The sequence below is a fragment of the Cyberlindnera jadinii genome (assembly GCF_001661405.1).
Source record: "Cyberlindnera jadinii NRRL Y-1542 unplaced genomic scaffold CYBJAscaffold_13, whole genome shotgun sequence".
Taxonomy (NCBI): domain Eukaryota; kingdom Fungi; phylum Ascomycota; class Saccharomycetes; order Phaffomycetales; family Wickerhamomycetaceae; genus Williopsis; species Williopsis jadinii.
The window spans coordinates 134,067-151,696 of record NW_017963664.1 but is presented as its reverse complement, the minus strand read 5'-3'; the positions used below and the strand labels follow the sequence as shown (position 1 = coordinate 151,696).

Below are 17,630 nucleotides of genomic sequence, written 5' to 3'. Positions count from 1 at the left end.
CAGAATCAGCCACGAAACGGAGACAAGAAGCTGTGGTAAAGGACACAATGAACAGAACTTCAGCCCGCGTGGTACCATTGTTTGTACGTGGAATTCGTCGTCACTCTACACAGAGACCATTGCAGGCGTCTCTGAGCCCACTGAGAATCACTGGCCTGGTTGCGTGCCTTGGTGTGTTCACTGCGTACTGTTTTGATGCTCGTTCTTCGATCCACGAGAAGCTATTCTGTCCTATCATCAGGGCCGTCACGGATGCGGAGCAAGGACATCTCCTGGGTATTTGGCTCATGAAGAACGGGTTGGCGCCACGCTTGTTTGTTGACAAGGACGACCCTGTTTTGAAGGTGAATGTCTTTGGCAAGGAGATGACGAACCCAATCGGTGTTGCTGCCGGTTTGGATAAGCACGGAGAAGCCATCGACTCGTTATTCGGTTCTGGCTTCGGCTACGTTGAGATCGGGTCCATCACCCCATTGCCACAGCCTGGTAACCCAAAGCCGAGATTCTTCAGATTACCTGAAGATGATGCTGTTATCAACAGATACGGATTCAACTCTGAAGGCCACGACTCAGTTGCTGCTCGACTGGAAAAGAGAAGAGAGAAGTTGACTGGCCAAGGTGCTCCAACGGATAACTTGTCGTTGAAGGCCAACAAACTGTTGGCCATCAATCTGGGAAAGAATAAGACTGGTGATGAGATTGAGGATTACACCAAGGGTGTTGATCAATTCAACAAATTCGCCGATGTCTTGGTGATTAACGTGTCGTCGCCAAACACACCAGGGTTGAGAAACTTGCAAGGTGAAGAGAAGCTTACAAACTTGCTCAAGTCTGTTGTGTCTCAGCGTGATGCCCTGGTGTCCAAAGATGGTAAGACAACCCCAATCTTGGTTAAAGTGGCACCTGACCTCGACGAACAAGAAATTGCATCCATCGTCAAGTCTGCACAGAAGTCTAAAGTCAACGGTATCATCATCTCAAACACAACAATCCAAAGACCAGAGACATTGAAGTCCTCACCAGAGTTGACAAAGGAAGCTGGTGGGTTGTCTGGTGCCCCTGTTAAACCATTGGCATTGAAGGCTCTCAGAACTGCTGCCAAATACGCCAAGGGAACAGGCTTGACCCTGGTTGGCTGTGGAGGTATCTCTACAGGTAAGGATGCCTTGGAATTCGGTAAAGCTGGTGCTACGTATGTTGAGTTGTATACAAGCTTTGCATACAAAGGCCCAGGCTTAGTTTCCAAGATCAAAGATGAATTGACCGAGGAATTAAAGAAAGAAGGAAAGACCTGGGAGCAGATCATCGGAAGTGATATCCAGTGAGTCACCATTTCATATATAAAGTAGAGTACAGACCTAAATAATGCTTCAAGTTAACCGTTTAAAATCCTTCCTCTGCTGTAAAGGTTGATGGTGATGATGTTCGCGAGGGTGTTGGAGAAGGACTTAGCGAAAATTTCAGCCTAAATTTGCTTCGGTTCAACAACAAATTGCAAGCTCAGTAAACCTCCCCAAATGGCTCTTACAGAACAGGAGAAGCGTAAACTGCTTCGTGAAAGAAGGGCAGCAAAGATTTCTAATGGGTCAGCCCGGTTGAACAAGATCACTGGCGATGTGCCAGCGGCTGAAGACGTGAAGCCTGAGGTGAAGCCTGACAATGGCATCAAGGACATGATCCATCAAGACTCTTTGGGTGAACTACCACACGTCAGCAGGGAGAAGAAGACCAGTAAGAGTAACAGGATATCTCAAAACTTTTCAGATGATCCTCCAGTGCAGGATATCGATTCCGTAGAGATGCAAGCACAGGCCAAAGAGCTCCAGAGGTCTCTTCAGGAACTCATTGGAAGTGTGAAGCATGAGCACGCGCAAGTTGGCAATGAGGATTCTAAAGAGCTTGAGATGATGTTTAGCTCCATGATGAACGGTGTGCCAAAGGAAGCAGGTGGCAAACAACACGAGGAAGACGTGGATGTTGATTTTGAAAAGATTGTCGAGGCGAAGAAAGCCAACGATAAGTTCAAGGCACAGGTGATGGCGTTGAGAATGGCGCTGACAATAGCGGTCACTCTTTACTTCTACTTCACGTACGGGTTCAAATCTTCAACATTGTCCATTGTCACTGGGGACTTCACCCCCTTCATCCAGGTGTTCACAGCGTTTGAGGTGATTGCAACCTCCGCTTATGCGATCCACATGATCAATACACCGGAAAAGCACTACAACTACAACTCAAAGATCCTGGAGTACCTGGGGTTTGTTCCTGAACAGCTCTTATCTTTACAGTGGAAACAACGCATCAAACTGGGCATCAAGTACATGGAGCTGTTACAACTATCACTCTTTGATCTCAGTACCGTTGTGGTGGTGTTCGGGCTCCTATCCGTGTTGCATTGAAAGCATATTGGTTTGGTTTATAAGCGTGTATTGTTGAATGAATAACTTCAGTAGGACAATAAATAAATAACATTGTAGATGGATGTGGGAAGAATCGAATGGTGATGGCAATAAATAAATAAATAGATCGACAGAGACAAGGAGAGAGGCGCCTTAGATCTCATCCTTGTAACTCTCCATGGCGTATCTCAACCCACAGTAACCACACGAGTGTGGTCTCTTGGCCTCCAAGTTGATGTAGACCTTTGGATGTCCTTGGCCATGGCCTTTGTTGCCTTGACAGACAGCAATACGGTCATTGACGAATCTGACAGGCTCCTTAGCAATCAGCTCAATCGCAGCTGGCGCTCTTGGTTGCTTGGAGAGATCCTTCTGAAGAAACTTTGCATGCTTAATCACGCTGGCTCTTGAGGCCTGTGAGTGAGACCATGTGCTCGCACGGTTTGGTGCTTGGTCCAGTACGTTCACAACTTCTTCGGTGGCCTTTTGCAACGATCTGAAAGTGCTGAATCTTCTCATGGACATCGTTTGTTTACGTTTTTATAAGTGCTTCGTTCCGATTGGCTGAGGAAATGAACGGTTTTGTGGATGTGTTTTTTGATTTTTTTACGCTGAACCCCCTAAGGGAAATTCCGACGGGGACGGCACCATATTGGGGAATTAATTCCGATGCGAGAGCATATTACTATGTGCGATGGAGAGGAAGAGAGGATATCAATTGGCACGGGGATGGAGGTGTAAGCGTGGTGGTCTGTGTATATAGTGGTGAAATTCATCTCGTGTGCTACGTGGGTGAGATGATTGTGTGCTCTAGGCAGGGCTGGCTGGTTAGCAATGAAGAGTATATAACTAGGAACATGTCTCGGTCGATGGAACGTCCGCTGCTCATGTATTAGTGGTCTGAGTAGCAATACAACTGGGCAAAGTGAGTGTAAAGAAGCCTTTGATAATGAGCCAACAATTAAATGGAACCTCAAACGAGGTGCTGTATGATTCAGTGCAACAACCACCATCGGACAGTGACGCATCCTTTATGGTTCCTAACGATATAAGCGTCCAATGCCTTGACGATGCCGGCAGAGACATACTCATCGGTGCAGGGTTCAGTGCCTTGGAAACGTTGATCCAATTCATCGTTGATGCTGGGGTTGATCGCTGTAAGAGAATCGGTAACAGGTTGAGAAACGGCTTTAAGGACAGTTTAATCGGACTCATCAACGAGCTGAGGATTTGCGTTGCAATGTTCCCCATCTATATCATCCTGTTTTCGTTCCATTTTTCGCTGATTGAGCTCATAGGGGATCCAAGAGTCAAGCCGGTAAAGGGATCATTGAATTCGTGTGAGAAGGATGACATTCCCATGCCAAGTTCATTGAGGCAGTATGGGTATACCGATTTCAAGTCGTATATCATTCGAGATCCAAAGTTCTTTGGGTTCCAGCTGCCTCACGACGCATCCCCAGAGTTCCAGGTTGAATTTCTCGTTGCACGACACATTGAGGGATACACCACGGTATTTACTGGTGGCGAGTCACAAGCACACTTGATAGAAGCCATCCAAAGCTCTAAACCTGGAAAATCGAATCTTTCTCGCAAACAAGGCAAAGTGTTCACTTCCTTCTCTTTCAAGAGTACGCCGTACAGCGAGGCTCAAAGACTCAGAGAACAAACCACCGACATTCCAACCCTGGGCAAGAAGCTCTTGGATTACACGTTGAAGAAGCCCTTGTGCTTCTCCCATGTATTCGCCTCAAACGCTGTTGACGGTGTCCCTGACATTACACTCACGGGACAAGCATATGTCAATGGCTGGGGATCCATCTCCCCGAGCTGTCTACCCTGACTCACTGCGAAGTAGCCAGCTTCTTCAACAACTCATATCTGGTTCTACTCATCGACGTGGACGGAGCATCGTAGCCATTATGAACCACATTCATTGCCACAGTGGTATTCGAGTCCTGCTTAACATCTATCTGATGTTTGTACAATGATTGCACCAGCACATGGTCTGTGTTCTCCACAGTGTTTAGTATCCTCTGTGACTCCATAGCGGCCTGTTCTCATAGACGTCTCTCTTCAACTTACAATAACAGGAAGAAGTTCTCGCTGTAGACGACAACAGAAAAGGTTCCCACGGCAACTGGTGTGATTTACCCGATAACGTCCAGCCCGGAAAAACAAAACACAACACCACCGGCAACAATCAACAACAAACCTCACAATCAACACCAGAAGGATGACGAGGATGAGGAGGAGGTCACTAGCCAAGAACTCCTGGCGGGATTGTGCGGTCAGCCTGTGTTTTTTCCGCTGCCTCTCTCGCACCCTCTGCGTGTGCTCTTAACACTTGCACTGTGTAGCCATCGGACGCTGTTTCTTCACTGTTTCCTCCCCCCCCTGTGTGTATAACAAGTGCTGGGCTTAAAGTGCGTAAGGCTGAGTTGTGTTGCCTGCTCTTCCAAACTTTTCCCTTTCCTCTTCTGGCCCTCTTCTTCGTCCAATTCAGTTTCATTTCATTTGACTTCAGTTCGTTTTGGTTCGCCTCTGTAGCAGTTGCTGATAGGATTAAGAGGCGTCGGTTGGTTATGCTGTTCAAGAAGCTTAGAAACAAGAGCAGCCACAGCCCTGTTGATGATGGCGATGATGCCGGGAACAACAATGGCCTTTCGAGGATCAACTCCATCAGCAGTGCGACGTCGAAGAAATCTGCCAAATCTTCAAAGAATGTATTTGCCAATAAGCTGTCGAAGACGCTGTCCTTCTTCTCGAACAACTCATCTTCTGATGACTTGAACTCGCTGGCCACCTCCACCGGTGATAACGAGACGTTGGAACTGACAAGGTTCAAGTCGCTGAACTATGACAAGTTCCCCAGAGAGCTGACACAGTATCTCAAGTTCCAAGGTCTGTCTGCGCCGAAGATTCTCAGCGAAACACCGACAATAAGACTGTCGATGTCTTCTTCAGGTGATACCGTGTTCATCCCTTCAATGATTGACATTTCTGACGAGGATATGTTCAACATGGATGCTGGGAATGGCAACAATGCTCAAAGTCATAGTACAAATGGCCAGTCACGCACAACGTTGGATTCCAATGATTCTGACCAAGGCCTGGGGGCTGGGAATGGGAACACGCATACTGTGCTGAGTGAAACAAACCCAAGACCACAACATATCGATCAGAGTGTTGATCCAGTGACTCATACATTCGCAGTTGTTGTGTCGTTATACGTGCCAACTGCTGTTGCGACTATAAGGGCTCAACTACAGGCATCTTGCTCAGTGACATGGCCAAAGGGACTGCCCTGTGATCATAATATCAAGACAGAGACGTTTGAAATGGGCCAAACCACGTGGGACTTGAACCTGGGTAACTACAACTACTTCGTTCCCATGAATAACAACGGCGAATACTCTGATGAGATTGACTCACAAGACAGTGGCTCGTTTGAAAACATTGATAATTCCAAGTTTATGACGGAACAGAGAATCCCCCTGAAGAAGTTTGAGAATAACTCTGTGGAGCAGATCACAAGAGCTGGGTATCTCAACTTCAAAAGGGAAGACCAGGATCCATTCGTACTGGGAAGTCAAAATGTAAACTCTGGCTCTGTAAACTTCCCTCCAGGCCATTATGTGTTCTGTCTTCCAACGGAGTTCGGCCCTGATTTACCTGAGTCCTTGGCTACTCTTAGATCAAACGTCCGCTATTCTCTACGTTGCATTGTGGTTTTAAAGAATAAGACTTATGACTTTGCACATCAAGACATCACTGTGATTCGTGGGCCTCCAGTGATCGGTGTTACAACAGCAAACAAGCCGGTGTATATCAACAAAGTTTGGAGTGACTCCTTGAACTATGAAATCTCATTCCCAAAGAAGTATGTTACCATTGGCGAAGAGTTACCAATAAAGATAAAGTTGATGCCCCTGGAGAAAACTGTATCACTAAAGAGAATCAAAGTCAATATAATTGAAAAGGTCTCCTACACTTCAAAGAACCTGGAGTACGAATTCGAGGACTTAAAAGTTGAATACGAAGACGGGTACTACAGACCAAACAGAAAGGAAAAGGTGATCACTTTTTTCGAACTGAAGTCACGAGCGAAGCTCACAAGCGCAATAAGGGACGAACTGGTTACTCTGCCGACGATATCTGAAAACCTGTTGTCCTCCTCCTGCTACGAACCAAAAGGCTATAACCCTGCAACGGACTCTTTACCAATGGAGGTTGTTGGCCCTCTGAGCATCAGATGTTACTTACCCTTTATAAAACCACATAAAGGCCCTAAGCAACCTCCAACGACTGATAAGAGACTGGTGAACTACGTGTTCCACACTGCAAAGCTGAATAAACAAGTGAACAGGGCGTTGAATACCGTCGTGCAAAACAACGATATCCGCGTCCCAACAACAACGCATATCTTTGAATCGCCGGAAGGGCTCTATCCAGATTCAATCAACAACAGGTATATCCATGTGGAGCACAAGCTGCAAGTATCTCTGAGACTATCGAGAACAAACCCACAGGATAAGAAATTGCACCACTACGAGGTCATGATCGACACTCCTCTGTATCTCCTGAGCAGTGCATGTGTCCCGGATAATGTTGACCTACCTCTCTACCACACAGTTGATGTCGCAGGCGCGATATCTGAGCACCTGCCCACGTTTGAGGAGGCAATGTCGCCGGCAAACTCTCCAATGCTGGGCCCCTCCATTGGAGTAGTTGACGAGACGATCAACTACCTCTCTCGAGCATCCACAAGAGCGGACCTTGGCCCCTGTGACACGATAGACTCGCTCGTCGATGACACCTTGGACCTCTCTGTGGACAGGCATCCTTCCCAGGCCAGAAGCGACATACTGGAGACCTTCCGTCGCTGTCTCACCAACAACGACAACTCCCACACGGACTTGTCTGACGGCTCAGAGGACTCACAGCCCACGGGCGCTCTTCCCGCTGAGCCGCCCTCCTACACGGATTGTCAACCGTTGCTGAACGCGCGCGCCACCGAAAGCGACTTCTTCGGCGAGAATGACACAATCGACAGTCTCGACACCGAGCACATGGACTCCGTCGACCTGAGCGAGCAGTTCAAAGTCGCAGCCTTCAGAGGCTCAGCACCTTAATACGTAATAAAACACCATTTAACGTGTATTGTGAGCCCGTTGTACGTCATCGACCCTCTGCCTCCCTAAAAGCCCGACCATGCGCATCGGCCTAAACCGACACTTTGCGCCTCTGCCTAGGCAGAGGCGCCCAGGCTACGGAACAACCGGCGGCGGCGAAAACCCAGCAGAGAAAAAGAAAAGCCCCCCCCCCCCAAAGGAGAAAAATTAATTGCATCCTCTCTGTATAAAACCAAACGGTTATCTGCCGCCGAGGCTTTCAACTCCCTCACAGTAAATTTTTCTACACACTGTCTGGACATTTTGTCTGTATTTTGGTTACCATAGAATTGAGAAATAAGAAGGTGATGTGCTGTTGCAACGTTTGCTGCTGTGATTGTATACTTGTGCTGATAGCGCTTGTGTTCCCGCCGTTTCCCGTGTGGGTCAAGTGTGGTGTGTGCTCCGCTGAGTCGTTCATCAACATTGCGCTGTGCTTTTTGGGGTACCTGCCGGGTGTTCTTCACAGCTTCTACATCATTGCGAAGTATCCAATCAGGTATGTTGTTCTGGACGAGGAGGCACAGATATACCGTGTTGTGAACGATCCTTCGAACGCCAGAAGACACAGCGTATACCCAAGAGCGACGATGGTCACATCGTCTGCCGGGTCGCAGTTGACCACCGCGGACTCGACGCAGTTGTACTATGGCTCTACGAGCAGTGTGAATAACACGGGCAACAACAACAGCCAAGGTGAAGCGTTCCCGCAACCACCTCCATATACCGAGCTCGATAACTCCACTGTGCAGGAACAACCTCAACAAGGAGCTCACCCGCAACTACAGTCGTCACAGTTTAGTGGTAAGAATTAGACAACCACGGTGGACTGCCAGAACGAATATAGAATGAGTACCCCATAATGACCTTTCCGCTAAGCCGCTTTAACGATTCATACACACGATACCCAAATTTTAATAATGCCACTCATTTAATTGATGTCAAGTCTCATATAAAAGACAGGTGTAAATTGGCAGCGTATAGTATTAAAGTCTCTGTCTTTTGTCCAGGTGATCTGGCAGATCGTCGAGTTCTTCTAGAGGAGCAACAGTATCAAGGCCGTCCACGTCAAATATTTCAAGATCTGTTACTCTAACTGTGACTGGAGTGGATGCAATACAGTTGCAGACACCGTCCTCAACGAGATAGATCCTTAGACACCTATCCACAGTCGCAGTGGCAATCACCAGGAACCTGGTTTCGCCATGTCTTCCATTCCTCAACTTTTGTATCTTCATAGCACCCAGAGGCCCGATTTGTAACTTGAATCTGCTCATCACAGTCAGCCTCAGCAGATGAACCAAGACAACGTTGTTGAAAGCATCTGCAATGAACAGGGTATTATCAATCCTATGGAGGTGCCGTATTGGATTATCACACACCGTTATAACGTCCACTGGCTGCCGTGAGAGTTCACTATGATAGATCCAGAGTTGTCCGTATCTCGTTGCAACGATGAATTTCTCACCGTCAACCACAACGTCTTGAAACCATATTGGTGTGCTCCTCATTTTCTCCATATCGCTGCTGTAACTCATGCCGTGCCTGATCTTTGACGTTCGCATGGATTTCCAACTGATCTCCATCTCTTCGCAGTCCATCACAGTCAATGCCCGGTCCTTACCTCCGACTATGAGACTGGGCCTTGGGTTATGTACCGTCCTGGAGAACGTTATACACCCGTATAGATTCACGGGTCTTCCAACTGTGAAAACCTCACCAGCAAGTGCCAAAGCTAAAGGAATTCGGAAGCAGAATCCAGCGACAGACGTTGTCAAGATGTACTCAGCGCCTCCAATCTCAAGAACCTCAATGTTGACGAAATAGTCGCTCAGGTCTGACCTCAAACGCTCAAGTTTCAACGTCTGCAGGTGATTGAATTCTTCATCAAAGATATCAAGATACCTACCAGCCCGACCACACACAACGAACTTCTTCGAAAGATGCGAAAACACGCACAGCTTCTCCGCAACAAACGACCTGTTGAACATGTCACCCACCCGTCGTAGGACTCTATCCCCACCAAAATCCCACACTGTGCTCTGTTTTAGTTTCTCCATTGTGCTTGAGGCCACAGCAACATGACCAACTCACCAGAAACGCCTCCCTCGCCTGAATTGCCCGCTAATATCCTCATTATAGCCCCAGTAACAACCACCGTGAAGTTATCGTGTGAAGTTGGGTGTGGAAAGCTCACAGTTTCAAGGTGTTGTGCCAATGTGTAAACAAAGCGTGCGCTTACCATTAAACAGGCATGATTCACCGGGAAGCAAAACACCCGAACACCCCACCATATCGTGCGATGCTCGGCCAACCACCTCCACCAGGACACCATCAACGGTTCCAATACCGCTGATTCAGCAAGAGGAGACGGTGTATTAGCCCATGATTAGAAGAATGAGCACGGTGGTGAGTACGGTATACGCACATCTAGTGGATCTATGCCATTCTAACGTTGAAATGTAGCCCAAATGGAGTCATTCCACGGTGCTGGTGGATCGCAAGTCGAAGTTCCAGGCCCATGCCATGAGTATACAATCGTCCAGTTCAGTTAACGAGCTGATCCAGGGATTGGTATCACAGGACAAGTCGATACAGAGAGCGTCTCATCAAGCCATGTATGCCTGGAGAACGGGCACACCGTCTACAGACTCGAAGAAGCAACCGCAGGTTCAACAGCAAGGCATGAATGACTGCGGTGAAGCCGGTGCCGGTATGAGACTAGTCGGGCTGTTGGAGCGAACAGGGCTGGTTAACGTTCTTGTTGTTGTTACCAGGTGGTATGGAGGCACTCCCTTGGGCAACGCAAGGTTTAGACATATAAGCACCGTTGCGGTTGAGGCATTGAGAGAGGGAGGGTTTCTAGAGCCTCCAGCGAAGAAAGGTAAGAGGAAATGATGAGACTTAGTTTCCGCTGCTTTGCATAGGGCTATTGGAGACTGGAGGGGATGCTTGCCCACATCACCTTCGTTGAAGTGGCCCAGATCTGTGGCTCCAAGACACCTGGAAGCTACGACTTAAGCGTGTATGCATGAAGACGGACAGGAAGCTGGCCGTGCCGTGACATTGCTCAAGGTATAAATATGCACTGGATCGCTACATTTCTACATTGAGGAAAAGCAAAGGGGGAACGTGAAGAGGCAGAGACATTGAGTGCAAGATGTTAGACCATCAGATTCAATTCCCAGACAGCGTTACACGTGGAGTCGATTTGACAGAGATGGCCGAGACAATTGTCCAGGGCTTCAAAGGTATTCCTATAGCAGACTATGACGGCATGAACAACCCTTCTGATGAGAACAAGGCTCGTCACAGAAGGGCGTTTCAACAGGAGCTCGATAATGGCGCAATCGTTGTAGAAGCCGTCAACCACGATGCCTTCGCAGTGTGGTATCCACCAGACTACAAGAGGATACGCACAGGCGACGATGAGAAGGACGAGCGTCCCAATGCTCAAGAGATCAGAGACTTCTTCGACCTGATGCACAGATACGAGAGTGAAGCCGAGCACAAACATGGGCTGAAAGATGTCCCACACTGGCACTTGCACTTCCTCTGCAAACGTCCCACTGGTGACACCAAAGCCAGCGATCTGGTGAGACCGGTCCTTGAAGTTGCTTCACACCAAGGCAAGCGTACTGTGCTGGTGTGTGTCAATGAGAAGGCTCTGCCAGTGTACAGACACTGGGGGTTTGAAGTGAAGGAAACCATCCAAATGCCGCACGACATTGTGATCTGGTACATGGTTAGGGATCCATGATCGTCAGCTCGGTCGCCAATTGCATAGCTTCTTAAGCGATATTGCCCGTTGTGGAGCTGGTCTACGTAGCCATAAGGGGAAGGTGGACGCAGTTGCCGGCGTCTGACGATTTCGGCGTATAACGGTCTGCGGCGCTCGGATGCCGATCGGTACAATTCGAAGCTGTTGAAGCAGATAACTCATAACGTGTACGTATTTAAAGAGCATTGAACGCCCTGTGATGCCTCTGTTGCTTCGTCTGTGCCTCACTCTCAGGCCATTTGCACCAGCGAGATGACCTTAGAAGCCAGCATTCAGTTCGCTCCCAATGTTACCGCAGACGTGGTGTTCGAAGAGGTTGCCGAGACGTTGATCCAAGGCTTCGCAAAGGTCAAGATGGGACAAGTAGGCGGGTTCAACCAGCCTACCGAGGCCAACAGAGCGAAGCAGGCTGCGTTGTTTCGTGCTGAGTCTCAGAAAGGTGCGCTGGTGGTTGAAGACGCCAACCATGAGTCCATGGCTGTCTGGTTCCCACCGGCTTATCCACGTGGTGCGCAGCCAAAGAAGGATGATGATGCTACAAAGGAGCCAGACCAGGAGGTTTTTGATCTCATTGCAGAGAAGGAACTGGCAGCTGACAAGAGGCTGGACATGGTTAACAAGAACTGGTATTTGCATTTCCTCTCAAGACGTCCTGGATCGTCATCAAGCTCAAGCCTGTTGGTGAGACCGGTTCTTGAGAGGGCGTCGAAGGATGGCTTGAGATGCTCCTTACTGTGTGTGAACGCAGATGTGCTACCCGTGTACGAGCACTGGGGGTTCGAAGTGAGGGAGACGTTCAACGTGAAGGGGGTCGTATGCTGGTATATGGTTAAGGAGCCATGATGGAGGGATTCTACAGCTGCAGCTGTCACTGGAGGTGTATAAGATATTTGTCTAATTGATATATTTATGAGTCTGATTAGATGTACTTGTATGGATTGAGGATGGCATTTGGATCGTAGAGTTGTTTCAACTGTTTCATCATCTCAATCTCTGGTTGAGACTTGGTGTAGCCGATGTAGTTCTTCTTTTGGAATCCCAATCCGTGTTCTGCGGAGATGGAACCCTTCTTTGAAGAGACCCACTCATAGACAAATGGTTCAAGTGCCTTCTCGACGCTCTTCTCGTAACGTCTGACAGCAACGTTCAAGTGTAGGTTACCATCACCAACGTGACCGTAACCAACGGCATCGATAACTGGGAAGTCCTCAGTGTCACCAAGAAGACCTGCTTGTGTCAGTCTCTCTCTGGCAGCATCCACGAGTCCGTACAGGTCGCTCAATGGCAAGGAGACATCGTACTTGTAGACACCACCGTTGATTTGACAAGCCTCTGGGATTTGCTCTCTCCAGTTCCACAGTCCCTTCAATTGAGTCTCATCCTGGGCAATGACACCGTCCTGGATGACCTCGTTCTCAAAGGCACTCTCCAAGAATGCCTCCAACTTCTCAAGGTCATGTTCACCGTTGGAACCAGAGGTCTCGATGAGGATGTAAAATGGATGCTGTTCCTCCAATGGGTAAGCCGTCTTCAAGTGCTTCTTAGCCAACTCTTGACAGCTCTCATCCATGAATTCAAAAGCGGACAAGATCTCACCGAGCTCAGACTTGGCCTTGACGAAGGTCTTCATAACAGCTTCGTATGACTCAACACCAAGGAATGCAACGTTGAAGTTCTTTGGTCTTGGTGGACACAGGATAGACAGACCAGTAATGACACCAAGGGTACCTTCGGATCCGATGAAGAGCTGTTTCAAGTCGTAACCGGTGTTATCCTTTCTGAGGGCATCGATGGAGGAGACGATCTTACCGTTGGCAAGAACAACCTCAAGACCCAACACTGAACCGTGAAGAGATCCGTAACGTAAGAGTCTCAATCCTCCAGCGTTGGTTGCAACGGTACCACCGATATGACAGGAACCCTTTGCACCCAGATCCAATGGGAAGATGTACCCGTTCTCAGCCAAATGCTGATCAGCAACTTCAAGAACAACACCTGAGTCGGCCTTAAAGATACCGGAAGTGGTATCCAAAGATCTAATCTTGTTCATGTTTGCCAAACTGAGAACAATCTCGTCAAAGACCGGAACAGAGCCACCAACCAGACCGGTGTTACCACCTTGTGGTACAACAGCGAGGTTTCTCTCGTTAGCATACTTCAAGATCTGAGAAACTTGCTCAGTGGTCTTAGGCTTCAAAGTGAGCTTAGACTGACCACGGTACTTTCTCATCCAATCCTCGTTGTAGAAGAGCAGGTCGTCCTGGTCCTGGATCAGCGCATTCTCTGGCAAAATCGACTTGAAGTAGTCGATGTCACTCTGCTCCAACGTGGCGTAACGCTCGTCACGCTTAACATTCGGATACGACTCTGCGGTGAGCTTCACAGTCTTTGACGCAGAGTACTGTGTGGACGAACTGTGGAACAAAGCAGCCCTTGAAGGAACAGCACGTGCAATACGCGAGGAGAGCACAACGCTCGATGAACCTCTCTTGATTATCTGTCTCAGCATCGTTGGAGAATTGGTTTGTCCCTTTGATGAAGCAAGTCCTGACTTCCATTCAAAATGGGTAATAAAGATTCACTGACTCGGGGGAAGTTTTTTTTTTTCTCCGCCTCATCACCATATCACGTGACCTCTCTTTACTCAAACATATACAATACTACTCATTCTGGGTAACTTACCGAGAGGTTTCCATTCAACTATCGGCTTAGCGTCTCTTGCGAGGTCCCAGGAACCCTGAACGTGAAGGGAGATATTTACCGAAGCCATTTCTTTGCTCATCTCTGTCGCTGTTCTTGTGCTTCCCACCACCTCTTGGGAAGTTGAGAACGGACTCTGCCCTGCTCATGGCACTCTTGCCGTTGTCATTTCTTCCTGTGCTGGGTATATACGGTAAGCTTTGGGAGTGGGAGAGAGACTGTTTATGTCTCTTTTTGTTCTTGTTATCATCTGATTTCCGGAAGGTGTTCTTCACCTTCTCGACGATGCCTGACTTTGAAGGCTTGTAGTCATCGCGCTTCCGCTTCTTGCCCATGCTGAAATAGATGTCCCGTACCTCCTTTGGTAAATTGTGGCCTGAGAACGCGCTGCCATCCACTGCGGTGCTTCGTGCGTGCCTGCTGGAGGTACACTCGTCTCCGTAGTGGCCTTTCTCTGCGCATCTGTAGCAGTATATGTTGTTGGGCAACCCCATTCTGGAGGGCATCGTGTTCGTCAGGTACGATCTCCAGATGCCGGGGCATCTGTCCATCGTGTGGCCGCCAGAACCACAGTTCTGGCAGTAGATTCTCCGTGCCTTCAGCTTACAGTCAACCTTGGCGTGGCCCTTCTCTCCACAGTTATTGCACACCATGGTCTTCGGACACTGCCTCTCGTAGTGGTCCCCAACAACACCGCACGAACGACACACCACAACCTTACACTGCGCCTTCTTATGGCCCTTCTGGTGACAATGGGCACACTCTATCGACGCTGAGGGGTCGCTGGCGCCGAAGTAGCGCCCTTCACCACGCATCTCAACAAGCTCATCCGGGTTATCGTTAACCTCATCAATCGTAGGCGCTATCGACTTTTGGTCTCGAAAGTCCACCTCTCCTGACTCAACGCTGGCACTCCGACGTTAGTACCTCACACTCATAAGACAACTTCACGCCAATACTCACACCTCCATAGTTAACGCCAACGTTACGCTTATATCCACAAGTGTCTGAAGAGCTTGTTGTCACAGCTGTCGGTGTTGTTCGTCTCATCGCGCGCAGCCCAAAGTGGGAAAGCACACAAGAGAAGGAAAAATTTGAACTCCGAGGCCCTCGGATTTCTGAGCTAACCGCCAACCACAAAAACAAAATTGCCGCCAGCAGCGCAGAGAGAGAAAAAACGAAAAAAAAAAACACGTCGAATGAGTCAACGAAGAAACAAAAGGAAATCGTACAATTCCAACAAAGCCGATCCACAATGTCGCAAGAGATTGCTGAGAAAGTTGACAAGCTGTCCATTGGATCTGAGGACAAGAAGCAAGCGCCAAAGGCGCAAGGCGCTGGCGGTGCTCCTTCTGGCGGAGCGCCAAAGAAGGAGAAGAAGAACAAGAAGGATAAGAACGCTGGTGCGGTATCCAGCGCCATCTACTTGGACCCACAGCCTGAGTTCATTGACGAGAGAATCCAGCTGTTTGAGAAGTTGAAAGGCGAGTACGACACGTTTGTTGCTTCTCAGCCACGTTCCGCCATTAAGATTACGCTTAAGGACGGCAGCGTCAAGGAAGGTGTTGCATGGGAGACATCTCCATTTGAGATTGCAAAGGAGATCGGCAAGTCGTTCTTGGAGAGACAGTGTATCTCCAAGGTGAACGGTGAGCTTTGGGACTTGGAGAGACCATTGGAAGGTGACGCGCAGCTGGAGTTCTTTGACTTTGAGACTGAAGAGGGCCGCCGTGTGTTCTGGCACTCTTCTGCGCATGTGTTGGGTGAGGCGTGTGAGTGTAACTTGGGTGCGCACATCTGTTTGGGACCTCCAACCGATGATGGTTTCTTCTACGAGTTCTCCGTCAAGGGAGGTGAGGTTGCTGTTTCGCAGGCTGATTTCCCAAACTTGGAGGCTGTTGCCAAGAACGCTGTGAAGCAAAAGCAGAAATTCGAGAGATTGGTTATGAGTAAGGAAGATCTTCTCAAGATGTTTGCATACTCAAAGTACAAGACCTACTTGGTGCAGACAAAGGTGCCGGACGGTGGCTCCACCACTGTTTATAGATGTGGTCCGCTCATTGATTTGTGTGTTGGTCCTCATATTCCAAACACCGGTCGTATCAAAAACTTTAAACTGTTGAAGAACTCCTCTTGTTACTTCTTGGGTGATGCTACAAACGATTCCTTGCAAAGAATCTACGGTATATCCTTCCCAGAGAAGAAGCAAATGGAGGAACATCTCAAGTTCTTGCAAGAAGCTGCCAACAGAGATCATCGTAAGATCGGTAGAGAGCAAGAGTTGTTCTATTTCAACGAGATGTCACCAGGTTCTTGTTTCTGGCTACCACACGGTACCAGAATCTACAACACTTTGGTAGACTTGTTGAGAACAGAGTACCGTAAGCGTGGTTATGACGAAGTCATCACTCCAAACATGTACAACGCTAAGTTGTGGGAAACCTCTGGTCACTGGGCTAACTACCAGGAAAACATGTTTACATTCGACGTTGAAAAGGAAAAGTTTGGTTTGAAGCCAATGAACTGTCCAGGTCACTGTCTCATGTTCAAGTCTCGTGAACGTTCTTACAGAGAACTACCATGGAGAGTTGCTGACTTTGGTGTCATCCACAGAAACGAGTTCTCCGGTGCGCTCTCTGGTTTGACCAGAGTTAGAAGATTCCAGCAAGATGATGCCCACATCTTCTGTACTCATGATCAAATTGAAGATGAAATTCACTCCATCTTTGATTTCTTGAGATACGTCTATGGTGTTTTCGGTTTCGAATTCAAGATGGAACTCTCTACAAGACCAGAGAAGTACGTTGGTGAAATTGAAACATGGAACAACGCCGAGGCTAAGTTGGAATCTGCCCTGAACAAATGGGGTGGTAAATGGGAAGTTAACCCAGGTGATGGTGCCTTCTACGGTCCAAAGATTGACATTATGATCTCTGATGCCTTGAAGAGATGGCACCAATGTGCCACCATTCAGTTGGATTTCCAATTGCCTGACAGATTTGCCTTGGAATACCGTACAAAGGATGTTGCCTCTGAAGACACGAAAGATACTGATAGACCAGTTATGATCCACAGAGCCATCTTGGGTTCCGTTGAGAGAATGACTGCTATCTTGACCGAGCACTTTGCTGGTAAGTGGCCATTCTGGTTGTCTCCAAGACAAGTTCTCGTGGTTCCAGTTGGTGTCAAGTTCTTTGACTACGCCCAAGAAGTTGGTGCTAAGTTGAAAGCTGAAGGCTTCTACGCTGATGTTGATTTGACCGGTAACACCTTGCAGAAGAAGATTAGAACTGGTCAGTTGCAAAAGTACAACTTCATCTTCATCGTTGGTGACCAAGAAGAACAATCCAAGTCTGTGAACGTTAGAAACAGAGATATCACTGATTTGCAAACCAAGAACGATGCCGTTCCATTGGAGACGGTCATTCCACAATTGAAGGAATTGAAGGAGTCCAAGAGATGCGACAACGCATTGATTTGATTCTCATAGAGACTTATTCTTTATATAATTCAATAATTAACAACATTTACACTTTGAATAGTACAGAGCTTCTATAGCTACGGAATATGATATGA

General features: G+C 48.1%; 12 protein-coding genes across 12 annotated transcripts; 9 read left to right on the top strand and 3 right to left on the bottom strand.

Moving 5' to 3' along the window:
- Positions 1-47: 47 nt before the first annotated feature.
- On the top strand, positions 48-1,395 carry URA1 (dihydroorotate dehydrogenase; the record flags this gene model as incomplete). Its single annotated transcript, XM_020217537.1, has 2 exons — positions 48-83; positions 126-1,395. 2 exons carry the CDS (start codon positions 48-50, stop codon positions 1,323-1,325), a joined length of 1,236 nt encoding a protein of 411 aa, XP_020068957.1. The 3' UTR covers positions 1,326-1,395.
- Positions 1,396-1,517: 122 nt separating this feature from the next.
- Positions 1,518-2,399, top strand: GET2 (GET complex subunit GET2; the record flags this gene model as incomplete). The annotated part of the gene is made up of 1 exon (XM_020216601.1): positions 1,518-2,399. The coding sequence occupies one exon, from the start codon at positions 1,518-1,520 to the stop codon at positions 2,397-2,399; it is 882 nt and encodes a 293-aa protein (XP_020068956.1).
- A 76-nt stretch (positions 2,400-2,475) lies between these two features.
- CYBJADRAFT_25040 (zinc-finger domain-containing protein) lies at positions 2,476-3,079 on the bottom strand. Its single transcript, XM_020217605.1, has one exon. The coding sequence runs from the start codon at positions 2,922-2,924 to the stop codon at positions 2,553-2,555; it is 372 nt and encodes a 123-aa protein (XP_020068955.1). The 5' UTR covers positions 2,925-3,079; the 3' UTR covers positions 2,476-2,552.
- A 269-nt stretch (positions 3,080-3,348) lies between these two features.
- On the top strand, positions 3,349-4,242 carry CYBJADRAFT_174572 (uncharacterized protein; the record flags this gene model as incomplete). The annotated part of the gene is made up of 1 exon (XM_020216600.1): positions 3,349-4,242. One exon carries the CDS (start codon positions 3,349-3,351, stop codon positions 4,240-4,242), a length of 894 nt encoding a protein of 297 aa, XP_020068954.1.
- A 742-nt stretch (positions 4,243-4,984) lies between these two features.
- On the top strand, positions 4,985-7,534 carry CYBJADRAFT_163883 (arrestin C-terminal domain-containing protein; the record flags this gene model as incomplete). The annotated part of the gene is made up of 1 exon (XM_020213808.1): positions 4,985-7,534. One exon carries the CDS (start codon positions 4,985-4,987, stop codon positions 7,532-7,534), a length of 2,550 nt encoding a protein of 849 aa, XP_020068953.1.
- CYBJADRAFT_168952 (YqaE/Pmp3 family membrane protein) lies at positions 7,491-8,887 on the top strand. Its single transcript, XM_020215573.1, has one exon. The coding sequence runs from the start codon at positions 7,882-7,884 to the stop codon at positions 8,386-8,388; it is 507 nt and encodes a 168-aa protein (XP_020068952.1). The 5' UTR covers positions 7,491-7,881; the 3' UTR covers positions 8,389-8,887.
- CYBJADRAFT_186173 (uncharacterized protein) lies at positions 8,560-9,727 on the bottom strand (the record flags this gene model as incomplete). Its single annotated transcript, XM_020217203.1, has 2 exons — positions 9,668-9,727; positions 8,560-9,608 (listed from the first exon to the last, which is right to left on the bottom strand). Exons 1-2 carry the CDS (start codon positions 9,708-9,710, stop codon positions 8,560-8,562), a joined length of 1,092 nt encoding a protein of 363 aa, XP_020068951.1. The 5' UTR covers positions 9,711-9,727.
- Positions 9,728-9,970: 243 nt separating this feature from the next.
- CYBJADRAFT_174568 (uncharacterized protein) lies at positions 9,971-10,471 on the top strand (the record flags this gene model as incomplete). The annotated part of the gene is made up of 2 exons (XM_020216599.1): positions 9,971-9,982; positions 10,040-10,471. The coding sequence occupies 2 exons, from the start codon at positions 9,971-9,973 to the stop codon at positions 10,469-10,471; spliced, it is 444 nt and encodes a 147-aa protein (XP_020068950.1).
- A 322-nt stretch (positions 10,472-10,793) lies between these two features.
- CYBJADRAFT_174567 (uncharacterized protein) lies at positions 10,794-11,333 on the top strand (the record flags this gene model as incomplete). The annotated part of the gene is made up of 1 exon (XM_020216598.1): positions 10,794-11,333. The coding sequence occupies one exon, from the start codon at positions 10,794-10,796 to the stop codon at positions 11,331-11,333; it is 540 nt and encodes a 179-aa protein (XP_020068949.1).
- A 273-nt stretch (positions 11,334-11,606) lies between these two features.
- CYBJADRAFT_163878 (uncharacterized protein) lies at positions 11,607-12,197 on the top strand (the record flags this gene model as incomplete). The annotated part of the gene is made up of 1 exon (XM_020213807.1): positions 11,607-12,197. The coding sequence occupies one exon, from the start codon at positions 11,607-11,609 to the stop codon at positions 12,195-12,197; it is 591 nt and encodes a 196-aa protein (XP_020068948.1).
- Positions 12,198-12,273: 76 nt separating this feature from the next.
- On the bottom strand, positions 12,274-13,863 carry DLD2 (D-lactate dehydrogenase; the record flags this gene model as incomplete). The annotated part of the gene is made up of 1 exon (XM_020212908.1): positions 12,274-13,863. The coding sequence occupies one exon, from the start codon at positions 13,861-13,863 to the stop codon at positions 12,274-12,276; it is 1,590 nt and encodes a 529-aa protein (XP_020068947.1).
- A 1,446-nt stretch (positions 13,864-15,309) lies between these two features.
- Positions 15,310-17,618, top strand: THS1 (threonine--tRNA ligase THS1; the record flags this gene model as incomplete). Its single annotated transcript, XM_020213426.1, has 1 exon — positions 15,310-17,618. One exon carries the CDS (start codon positions 15,310-15,312, stop codon positions 17,533-17,535), a length of 2,226 nt encoding a protein of 741 aa, XP_020068946.1. The 3' UTR covers positions 17,536-17,618.
- Positions 17,619-17,630: the final 12 nt, after the last annotated feature.

Coding starts and splice junctions, on each gene's coding strand:
- CYBJADRAFT_168952 (XM_020215573.1), top strand. CDS start 7,882: ATGTGCTGTTGCAACGTTTGCTGCTGTGATTGTATACTTGTGCTGATA.
- CYBJADRAFT_25040 (XM_020217605.1), bottom strand. CDS start 2,924: ATGTCCATGAGAAGATTCAGCACTTTCAGATCGTTGCAAAAGGCCACC.